At 40.0% G+C, this 12,384-nt stretch overlaps 1 protein-coding gene across 1 annotated transcript in view; it reads right to left on the bottom strand.

Annotated features, from left to right (window-relative positions):
* Window positions 1–12,384, bottom strand: part of ADGRV1 (adhesion G protein-coupled receptor V1) — a 724,059-nt gene that overhangs the window by 383,856 nt on the left and 327,819 nt on the right. The window contains exons 76-79 of the mRNA XM_075542665.1: window positions 10,026–11,128; window positions 8,206–8,323; window positions 7,327–7,498; window positions 1,573–1,815 (exon numbers count right to left, since the gene is read on the bottom strand). Coding sequence (XP_075398780.1) covers window positions 1,573–1,815; window positions 7,327–7,498; window positions 8,206–8,323; window positions 10,026–11,128 — 1,636 coding nt within the window. The remainder of the gene's footprint in view (window positions 1–1,572; window positions 1,816–7,326; window positions 7,499–8,205; window positions 8,324–10,025; window positions 11,129–12,384) is intronic.

Raw genomic sequence — 12,384 nt, 5'->3', positions numbered from 1 at the left:
GTGAAGAGCCCTTCATCTATACATTTGAATTCTTCAAATGAACGTGATTAGAAGATTCTGGAAATGACTCAGGGGGCATTCAGTCAAGGAAGAAGCAAAGTCATGTGTATGTATTTATTACTGAGCAACAAACAGGTCGATTAGGAAGCAGAATGCCTGCTAGTGGAGGAGACAGTGCACTGGATGGAGCAAACAGCAGTTAAGTTCTGAGAAGTCATGTAACCGGATGAGTGGAAGCAGAGGGACCATCCGGGTACTATTTCAGATAAGGCCGGCCACGGAAGGACTTCAGGTGATATCTGAGCAAAGACCTCAGTAAGGCAAGGGGACCTTTGTAGGCAGATGGAACATCAATGTCAACGGTCTTAAAATGGGAATCATCTTGGAATATCAGAGGGAGACCAGCCATGTGATTGGAAAAGAAGAATGCTAGGAACGGAGGTCAGAGCGGTGGAGCAGGCAGATACTGTAAGGTTTAAAGAGAGGGACACAGGTTTTATTCAGTGTTCAGGACATTTATTGCCTGGCAAGAAATGAGCATGAATCAGGGAAGAAGATTTTAAAAGGTGGGCTTTTTGCAGCATGCATACAAGAAAGATGGGTAACTTGGAATAGGTACGAGTGAAAAGAATGGCAAGTCATCAGATTGTGAATGCATTTTTAATCAATCGTTTTTTATTTTTTATGAATTCAGTGCTGGGTGTACAAGAAGAAAAAGTTGAGTTTAATCTTAACAGATTAACTAAATGGACAGTCTAAGCCTGCAGTAAATATTGCAGGCATGAAGAGTTGTTTATTAAGCAGGCACACCTTGAAGATATTGCAGGTTTGGTTCCAGATTACTAGAATAAAGCAAATATTTCAATAAGGAGAGTCACACAAAATGTTGGTTTCCCATGTTTTTACTATACTGAGTCTACTGAGTGTATAATATAGTATTAGAAAAGCCTTTGAAAAAGATTGTACTTCAATAGATCAGGGCTGTGATATGAAAGCAAATTTTTGAAAATGGTGTTAGAAAGCTATGTATGGACATTGCTTCAGAATCTGGAAACTTCATTTATGTAGCGCTTCATTTAGGTAGCGCTTCATTTATGTAGCGCTTTCTGTCTGATCTCTCTGGACACCCATCAGCTCTTTCGGTTGATGTTGTTTTATAGAATGGATTTTGCAGAAACTAATGAATGCCCAGGTTTGAAGAAATGTGCTTCTTGAGCTTTTGTAGTTGTGAAAAAGTAAATTTTCTACTAGCTTAGACAGACATCATAAAAAGACCTTTACTCTTTGTCTCTGGACTTACACAATTGTATTATAAATCACTTTTACTTCTCTGGAAATTTCATGTAACAGATGTATAAGAGCAAAAGAAAACTGGAAAACCTTATCAGCTTAGCATATGATGTGTCATTGATAAACAAAGAACTGAGTTGTTTAAAGGATAAACTTAATATATATCAACTTAATGTAAATCCCACTATATCAATTATTCTGTTCCATGCTATAGTTAAGTGAGAAACCCTTTGTGTATATTAATACATTAATAAACCCTTTGTGTATAATAATCCATCTTACCTGCGTACTGTAATTAACAGACACCGTTAATGTTAGCCCAGAATCTCTGGCCACCTGCAAACTGATAGAAGTGGATTTCTTATGAGCCACTGCCAGCCGAGAGCCCACAGAAAAGTATACCAGGCTTTGAGGCCCATCACTCCGTACGATTTTAATCTGAGAAAGTCTGGCACTGTTGTTTATTGCTGCTCCGGCAGTCACTTCGTAAATCTCCACAAAAAAATTTACTTCAACTTGAGGTATCTAATAATTAGAAAACAGAAGGAAACACACTAGAATGATTAGCAGTATGTTTTCTATGTTTTGGAAATTCTGATAATAACCAATTAAATCATTCATCAGAATAACTACAGAAATAAATTATAACATATTCTATAAAATTATAAAATTAAATACTTATGCTGGATTACCTTGGGCTTTGTGTTGATATTCTCTCCCTAAGAAACACATTGATTCTCTATGTGATTTTCTTGCTATAAAATTAGTATCAGGGACAGTTCGTGAGTGTTTCAACATGAAAAAAATATATAGAGGAGACGCGCAATGAAATGCCATTCAGTAGTTAAAAGGAATGAACTCCTTCAACATGTCCCAACATGGTGGTGAATGAGACAATCAAGTTACATGATGTCATGCGCAGTATGATACCGCACATGTAATGTTAGAAGTGACAGTGTTTGCTACATGTCGTGAAACATATTTGTGTAAAGTTTTAATAATACCATAATAGCAGTTGCCTTAGGTACAGGGATTTGAAGTGAGGCTTGGATGGAATGTGGAGTTGGAGAATCATACTGGAAATAGAGGGGGGAAGGCACCTACTTTATTAGTTTATATTTTATTTCTTATATTTTAGGGGCTTATAATAAATGTTATCAATTTCTGATAACAAGAAATTACATAGTTTTACATGATTTTTTCCAAATCCCTAAAATTAAATATCAATTAATTTAAAAATTAATTGGCTGATTGTACTTTGTTCAAGTGCTACTTTGGTATATTTTCAACAATTCTGAGATCAACTTTTTGTACAGTCTGAATTCCACATCATCACATACTGTTTATTACCTATCTATTCGTATTCAAAAATCTGAAAGCTTTCTCACTATTATGAGTCTCTTGGCATAAGCCAACAAAGCAAAGTTGATGCATTTTTCAATTGTATATTTCAGTCTAATTTGATCAAATGAAACTTAATTATTCATCAGCAAGGATCTTATTTGTCGTTCAGCAATCTTTTTTAATGATAATCATCATTATACAACAAAATATTTAGTATTAGCCAAGAGTTAGTTTTATCTTGGTTTCATGGTAAATGGCCTTCAATTTCCTTTCCCAATCTGAAGAAATGTGGTTAGCTTTCCTGAAGCATGATCAGTTCTCACTTGTGCTGGTCAACTGTCACTTTGTATTGAAATATAAAGGTAACAGCCCTCTTCCCAATTTTGAGAAACTAAATATAGCCAATGCAAGAAACTAAACACTAGGGAAGCATGGGTAATCATAGTCAAGAGCTATTGCTCACTGAAGGCAAAGTGAACTTGAAGTCACAGAGGTTTCTCTTAGGAAGGATTTGAGCCCAATCCAAGCAGAGAGCCTTGTCTTTGCTTTCCTAGTAAAATGTCCCTTTTCATTGCGATGGTGATTAGGGCATTATTTACAACCACTGATAATCAAAAGGAAATGTTCGATCCCTCAGTCAGGAACCATCTAAAGCTAAACCGTGTACAGATGGATGTCAACATCTCGTAAGACTCGAGACAAAAGGAGTCTTTCTGTCTGACAAAGAAATGCCCTAGTCTATCAATATGTGCAGAGGATATTGGGAAACCAAGACGCACTGATCAAATATGAGCCCGTCGAAACCTGTACGGAGTCTTCCTATGAGCCCATTTCGTTTGTAGCTGCCAGCAGCTCTCTTCTCTAGCTAGGTCAGAAGCACTCTATGATAGTAGTATTCACGTACAACTTCACAAAATTTCAGATTCTTTAGCGACTTTATTTTGCTACTGTCATCCAGGTATTTCTACTCTAAAACTAATGTTTCCATCTCTTTCTACCAAGAGTCTCAATCCAGAAGAATCAAATTAGCCAAAGTCAATAAAGGAATTCAGACAAATAGCCATTTTAAAATGAAATTTCCTCGATGTCACAGACTTTCTTACAAGGTTATGGTTAACATTGATGAGGTGGGGGTTTTAAGTATAGTGAGATTGGTTCAAAATTCTCATTGACCAACAATCACATTTGAGATAAAAATCGAGATGGTTCTGGACCAAAAGTTACTGCCACCAGGCGAAGGTGCACCCACTTTAAACACAAGACTGAGAAGGAAGAAAGATCAGCAAGGCTAGCCTTCAGGATCAATGACACGAGCAACGAAGAGCATCACTAAGCAAATAATTAGAACTCGTCAAATTTGAGGCATAATTATGCTTGTACCATAAAAAAGTGCAAAATACATGTGAATATAATATAGTGTATTTAACATTTTAACATGTAATGAAGTGTAAACAAGCTCAAGTGTTAATTTTATTAAGTTTATGTTCATTTATAAGCTACAATAAAAAATTTCTCTAATGACCTAAATAGGAAGCAGTTAATAAAAAGAATGATGAGTGAGATAAATATTCCTCGGGTGGTGGGGGGGGGGTAGATCATTAGCAAGGAAAAGAATAAATTATTAACACCTGTGAAACACATAGCGCTGTGGTAAACAGCACGCCCAGCCGTTACTGAGTGTGGTTGCTGACACACAATGAAAATCTGGTTTAACTCAGCGCCTGCTCCAAGGTGATAGAGCCGGTGGGCTAAAAAGGTACACCATGGGCACACCTGGGTACCCTGCGAGATGAAGCCTCTCTGGTACCCTGCTAAATCCAGGAAGATACTACCAAAGTACACATAGCAGATTTCAAATGACCTTGCTAGACCAGCTCGTGCTTGGCAGTGACAGGAAGTGAGTGCTGTGAAGCTAGCAATGCAAAGTTCAAAGAACACATCGTGTCGGGGAAAACGCAGGCTATTGAAGTCCAAACACTTACTGATCTATGACAAATGGCGCTGTCACAAATGCATTCTAGCAAGATCACCAGCAGTTCTCCTTTGAAACGTTTTGGGAGAAGAACCAGGCCTCTCAGCCCTAGCAAAGAATGACGTTCTGATAACCAAAGGCACATAGGCGAGTAACCCCAAGTGATCTTTTTTTCTTTTGCCCAGGATTGGGGGTGGGGTGGGGAGGAGGAGAGAATGCATAGTGAATTATCCCAATTACAGAAATGTAAGAAAATGTATGCATTGGTATCATCGTTAGGAAAAGATTAATTGAACCACTAGAGTAGTCATCAAAAGGTGGAAGAACAAATAGAGAAATAATGAAAATAATTAAATCTACGGGGTTGTTACTTTACCACAGGGCTAGGACTAGCTGTAAGTTTGAAACCACTGTATTCACTGGTGTATTCCTATTGTTGGACGTGGTCAGCATTTTCAGAGGAGCAGTTAAGCTTTTCTGTACATTTATAGTATTGTGGACAGTGCGTTTTAAGACTTTGAGTTTCATTATTTAGTCAACAGAGAACAAAGCAACTTAGATACTACTGTGTGCTCTCTGGGCATTAGAGAATCAGAAGAGATATTTTAGAAATAAAAATGGCCACACATGATTACATCAATGCTCTGTTAAATCATGAGTGGCCAAAATCATTTAAACTCCACCAATTCCCTTCAAGAGAGAAGATAATGCTTTTTATCTGGGCGCTTTGTGCAATGGCTGATACTACTATTGCTCCTGCTCCTGCTACTACTCACAGCCATGGAGTCGGTTCTGAGTCACGTCAGCCTTACTGAACACGGTAGAACTGTGCCCGTGGTGTTCCAAGACTGTAACTGACTATAGGACTAGACAGCCAAGACATTTGACTAGATGAACAGTGCTGGTTCCTTCTCTGAATTTCAAGTTCTTCCCTGCTGGACCTTAAAAAGATTGAATCATCCATCTTGGATCTCTGCACCTGGTGTAACTTCCATAGTACAGTCTTCGGCTGTAATTTTATTTGTAGTAGAAGTAACTGGTATAACTTCAAGGGCTATTCATATCTTCTTTCGCTTTTCACAGTAAGCTTTCCAAGTATCTTCATTAAATCCAGAATTAAAATAATCAGAAAGATCAACACCTGGTTTACGCCATGGTTTGTCTTCAAAAGAATCCAAATCTACGTCCAAATAGGAACTCCATCAATTCTTCCAGGTGCGTCAAGGTCTACTCCTTTGAATTTCGTTCCTCTAGTTCCATAAACTCTTCCTCCGGTCTAGATGTGAAGGTTCACAGGTGCTGTGCCGTAACTCCCATATTGTGGCCCCCTGTTTTAATGTCTCTTGTAGTGACATGCACATCATCCTCATCATCCTCACTGTCACGGTCACTATCCTCTACAGTCTCGGTCACCTTTGGTTTGGGCGCGCCGTTTTCAGCAGCTTCGCCTTCAACTCCACCTGGAGGGTTAGCACCGGCATTTTCTCCTTCTGGTCTTTCACCTTCATTGTCATCGCCAGCAGTGGAGACAGCACGGGGTAGAACTGCCCTGTGGGTTTCTGAAAGTCTCTTGACAGGAGAGAAAAGCCTCATATTTCTCCTGCAAAGCGGCTTTGCTTCCAGACTGCTGACTGAGGTTAGCGGCCCAGTGGGTGACCTCACCACGAAGGGGCTCATAGGAAACATCATGACAATAGAGAAAAGCTTGAAGTTTCTCATCTTGCTTGGATCCACAATCACCGGTCATGGAAGTAGCGGCCCCGAGATCCAAGGATGCATTGCAGGGGGGTAAATTTGCTGCACAAGACCGTTTTAACGTGTTGAGGAGAAAGGTTCACCTGAGTCACACCACGGCATTCTCAGTTGCCTCAGATGTATGTGATAGGTAGATACTGAATAACAAGGATGAAAGAAGAGCCGCCACTTGTGGACTGCGGTTTTGGCAAAGAGCATGATTAGTTCCATGAGTTGCAGAGGAATAGATGTTACCGGTCTTGGAGATGTACAGCCAGAACACTCATTAGAGGCAAGGATGGCGAGACTTCATCTCACACACTCTGGACATGTTACCGGGAGAGACCAGTCCCTGGAGAAGGCCATCGTGCTTGGTAAAGCAGAGAGGTGTTGAAAAAGACAAGATAAACTGACACACTGGCTGCACAAGGGGTTCAAATGGAAGAGCAACTGGGAGGATGGCGCCGGCCTGGGCAGTGTTTCATCACCCTGTGCCACATCGATGACGCCGCACAAGAACCAAGAAATCACTGTATCCAAAGGCCCATCAAACATGTTCTGGGTCCCGCCTGGGAGATCCAGACCTGCACTCCGCGCTTCCATATGAATAGGGAGTGTGAACTTTTTCAAATTTATGGATCTGGAAGAAATAAAATTCTAAGCACTTGAGCAATCTGAGGTAAACGAATCATGTAGAAGACCTTCGGGTTGAAGATCACTTCGGAATCACTTACACAGTGAACAGCTGGCTCATTGGGGAAAAGTAGGGGTGGCATCGAGACTGACAGGTTTATTTCAAAAATATACAAGATGAAATGAACTCTAACTCTATTCCCAGCAAAGAGATTTAAACAATATGGCAATGCAAGAATCAAAGAATCTCCACTATAAAAAAATAGCTAAGTTCAAATGACAAAGTTTTAAAGTGACAAGTTCTAAAGGACTATGATCAGTAGTTGACGATACTGTGTCTCGTCTTTTCTTACCTTATCTGGTTTGAGTTCAATAGCGATGAAGCATTCTGTTTGCCCGGCTGCGCAGGTTGTGCTTCCTGATACAGATACAATTTCGTCAATCAAGTTCACACCGTCTCGCTGGAGCACGGCAGCGGTTTTGTTCAAGGAGACTCTCCAAAAGGCCCTCACATCTTCAAAGGCCCTGTGAACAAACCCAAACCACAAAGTTCAGGCTACCCTGTGCTTTCCCTGTGACGAGCGGTGCTTCTTGGTCAAAAAGCCTGCCATGAAAAATGATGACAGTCGCCAAATCTAAGGGAAGACATCGAAGGCACACCTCCACCTCCCGTAATTTGATGTGGAAGGAGCACTGGCTCAACTATGACACACCACAATTATCTAAGTGAATAAAATGTACTTCCTACCTACTATGAATTAAAATTTTGAAAATATGTACTAAAATTTTGAAAATAAACAGTATTGAGAACCCTTGCTTCAAGTAAATGTTCTACATTTTTAAAGAGAATTATTCTCAAGGAAACCACTACTATTAACCATAGAGTTATGGGAAGAAACATGACCTCATAGTAGTTAGGTCCAAATGGAAAGGCGTACAAATGAGCACATGTATGTGATGAGAATTCAGGCGAGGCAGACCACGTAGATATTTCTGGTTCAGGTAATACTATTCTAATAATGTAAATATCATAATAAAGCAAGTCATGATTTTTTTGTTTCCCAATGCTTATAAACTTAGCTGAAGTATCTGATCTACTATACGATACAATATTTCATTATATCTCCTCTGTCAGCTTGTCACCCTGCCTATACCATCTATGAATTATATTTAGATGCTGAGTGGCCCGACAAAATGATATATCTTCTACACCCACATATGCATATACACACCTGTTTGGCTCTCTTATGACAATGAGATTCAGTCTTCTCTTATCGGCTTCTGCGCCCAGTTCTAGTTCACTCTGGGACTCCTCACTGAATCCGAAAATGCCATTCTGAAGGTCGTTCCCTTAATGTAAAATTGGGAGGTTATGTCTAAGAATGTAAAAAGATCTCCAGTACTTCACTTATCTCTCAAGCTCAGATAGTGCAAAGGTAGATAAATCATAACTGAGGGAATGGGAAGAACTACAGATTTTAAACATCCTTAATAACATTAGAATCAATGATCCAATCATACACTAGAATAGAAACAACACTCCATATGGCTAACATATTAAGAAAGAATCCCCGGAGATGCTGTGGGTGAAGAATTTACATTTAGTTACTAACTGATAGGTTGGTGGTTTAAACCCACTCAGAAAATCCTCGAAAGAAAGCTCTAATGACCTGCTCTCATACTTATTACAGATGAGAAATTTGATAGAGCTCAGTTCTACTCTGCGGTTGTCCAAGTCAGACTGGACTTCATTGCAAGAGGTTTTTAACACCTTGAGAACAGAAGACCAGAACAAAGAAAACATCCCAACCTCCTCTCCACCCAACCTGCACATACTCACCTTTCTCTGAGGAGGTTATCATTGGGACCTGATAGTTTGTATGCATCTATGTTTAAAGTATATATTTCCCCACAGAATAAAATGCTCTCCAGAGCAACAACTGTGCTATGCTTTGCTACATCAATAACAAAAATACATTGCTTACATGAACAGTGTCTTAAAATTGTAAGATGATCTTTCAGTACCTTAATTACTGTAACGTACTGACAAGCTGGGCTGCATCACTTAAAGAAATAGTGCATGATTTCAGAGGAAAACTTCAAAAGATCAGTTAAGAATTTTACATCAGATGGACAAAGTACTAAGGGTAATTTAATTTTAAAGTGATGTAGTAAATATGTTACAATAAAATAGCATGATGGATATGAAAACTGCATAGGGTCAAAAGTAGAACAAAGAAAATAGTTATAATCTATTTCACAATGGACACAAGTACTTTCCTGTCAATGATATCTCTCTGTCTTTATTGAAAGTTCTTGGGAAATTTATAATGGGGTTTAAAAAGATAAGACAAGCTGGTAAGCATTTGAGTGGTTCAATTAAGTATTTTCAGAGGGGGAAAACCATGGACTTAAGTATTTTTAAGGTTTTCCTGATATTGGATAAGTATTAATTCACAGATTGTGTATCTGACTCTGTATAGCTGGGACCATAATACAAAATCATGAGTTCATGTCATGGGTCCATGCTAAAGGCAGAAAATGTTTTACTAATTTTTATGATTGATGTCATTAATTTATTCTGTAATTACATTTACTATAATCCAAAACCAAACCCACTGCCACTGAGCCAATTTTGACTTACAGTAATCCCAGAGGGAGTTTCTGAGACTGTAATCTTTAGAAGAGCAGACAACCTCATTTTCTCCCAGGATTCACCACCAACCTTGCAGCCTAATCCACGGCACGGCCAGAGCCCCTTATATTTAATAGAATTCACTGCCATCGAGTTGATCTAACTCATAGCAACTCTATAGGACAGCGGAGAACTGCTCTGTGGGTTTCTGAGACTGTAACTCTATGGAAGGAGAACGGCCCATCATTCTTCCACAGCGGCTGCTGGTTTTGAACTGCTGACCTAGAGTTAGCAGTCCAATGTGTAACAAGTACAGCACCAGGAGTCTTTTCTGTCTAATATAGGCTCATATTATTCCAAATTCTATATCACACTCAGACGCACCGTGCATTTTTACCTCCAGCAATTCAAAGATACCTGTAATAACAATCATAGCAACAGCTGCAAATCCGGTATCATCCTTCCCCTTCACAATCTGTGCTCCCCCTCGAGGATCTGTGAGGAAGACATAGAAGAATTCTTTTCCTTCGGGCTCATCATCATCAAAAATTGGGACGGACACTTTTCTTTCTCTTTCTCCATCTAGGAATGTCAGGATCAGAGTTTGTTCTTGAAAGTCTACATTTTCACTTGCCCATGTCAGGTTGGAAATCCCATAGACATCATGGAAGGGCCATGCATTTTGTTCTTCCTGAGCACATCTTTCTCCAAAGGTTTGAACTGTTACACTGACATTGCCAGCAAATCCACCAGTCCTTCGAATAAGAACTTCAGCGACATTGAGTGTGCCATTCTTCATGTCCTCTTCAGTATAAATAACAGGTGGACCTAGGCTAAATGCTCCATGAATAAAATCATCCGCAGTTACGATGTCCATCGCAGGCTTCTCAGACACAGAGGGTGTCTCAGAAAGTGTGACGATATTTTCAGGTGTGGCAGGTATACCAGTTGCCTCAGTAACAAGAGCCATTTCTGTTGGTTGTGGAATAGCAGTTATTTCCTGGCGGTCAGGGTGTGTAGTAGAGTCAGTTGCTGCAGGAACAAGAGCGGTATCAACGGCTACCATCACAGTTGTCTTGGGATAAGAAACATCCATGCCCACTAGCCCATCATTATCCAATATCGTGATCGTTGCCACACTGAAATCCAGATTCAATCGTGGTCTCCAACTGGCATCAAACTTTTTGAGACCTCTAATTTCTACTGATGTTAAGTTGATATAAAAAATTTCTTCTACCTCAGGAAGCTGATCATTAATAATAATTATTTCAAACTCCACCTCAGTTTGGAATTTTTTAAAAATCAATTCCCCATTTTGAATCAGCTCGAAGTCTTCCGTTGGTTCCGCACTTCCTGCTGTCGTTTGGTAGAGGACTTTAATGAGCTCCCCGTGGAACCCAAGCAGCCTTTGTACTTGCAGCCTGATCATGTGTACATCCTCGGACACAACGACACTTCTTGAACTAGGAGCGAACTGAAAGATTCCCATGGGTTCGATTTCAGCCACCGTAAAACCAGATCTGGAAAAGAGTAAGTTAACAGTGAAATAACTCAAGAAAAATACGAATACCACTGTAAAGATTTGCTCTTCATATGTTTAAGAAGTTGCCCAGGTATTTCTTTCTTGGATGTGGGAGACACTCTCAGCTCACTTCCTGAGATACTCTCTACTGACAAGACACATGGGCTATGCTTATGGAAGCAAAGCCCTGCATCTCGAGGGGCCACGTGGAGACCCGCGCCAGCGTGAGCTGCACAAGACTTGTCCACTGGCCTATAATCTTCCTGCATTTGGAATCACTGCATGTGTTTTGTGAGTCTGAAGAGTTCTTTATAGGTTGGGATCAGACATATGGGCCAATATCGGACTTAGGGACTTGATCTGGACTGGGATGTTTTCTCAATAATCTCAATATTCAAATGCTTTTGTATATAAAGTTCTTTCCTATACACTGAGTCTCCGTGAAATTTGTTTCTCCAGTCTAACCAGACCAACACAATTAGAAGCAGGTCAAATACCCAAAAGTGGAATAATGAATAAAGAAAACATAGCATATACATACAACGGAATACTATGCATCCCTAAAAAACAGTGGGGAAAGTATGAAACTGTGAATAACATGGAAGGACCTGGAAACCATTATTTTGAGTGAAGTTAGTCAATTACAACGGACAAATATTATATGAGTCTGTTACTATAAGGAGAAATACGAATTTAAAAATTCTTAAGAGATTAATTTCCAAACAGAAAGAAAAAAAAAAAAAGAAGTTGCCCATGAGGGCCCCCCTCCCTACCATGGGGCTGATGCCGGTGTGGTAGTGACATAATTTCACGTCAGCATGAAGATGCATAAAAGCGTAAGGGTGGGGTCTAGCCTGTCAATCAGGTCGCAGCCTGAAGGGGCCTCCTTGTGGGTGTGGCCTTCTCATAAAGAGGCTCCTGGGAACCTCCCTTCTCTGCCTTCACCTGCCCTGGAGATGCGTCCACTGCCATTAGATCCACAGGACTTTGCACCCACGGGCCTGTGATCTTCCTGCATTCTGCATCCTTGCATGTGCTGCATGAATCTGAAGAGGGATTTAGGAACTAGTATTGGACTTACAGACTTGAATTGCACTGGGCTAGGATGTTTCCTTGATAAACAATTACTACTTGATATAAAGCTCTTTCTTACACATCTGTGAGTGTCTCGGGATTTGTTTTTCGAGTTAACTGGCCTAACACAGTCGCCTCATAGCAAGCCGATAGGACAGGGCAGAATTGCCTCTGGGAGTG

The sequence above is a fragment of the Tenrec ecaudatus genome, chromosome 2, assembly GCF_050624435.1.
Source record: "Tenrec ecaudatus isolate mTenEca1 chromosome 2, mTenEca1.hap1, whole genome shotgun sequence".
NCBI classification, from domain to species: Eukaryota; Metazoa; Chordata; class Mammalia; order Afrosoricida; family Tenrecidae; genus Tenrec; species Tenrec ecaudatus.
Note: the sequence above shows the minus strand (reverse complement) of the source record. Positions and strands in the feature narration are given on the sequence as shown.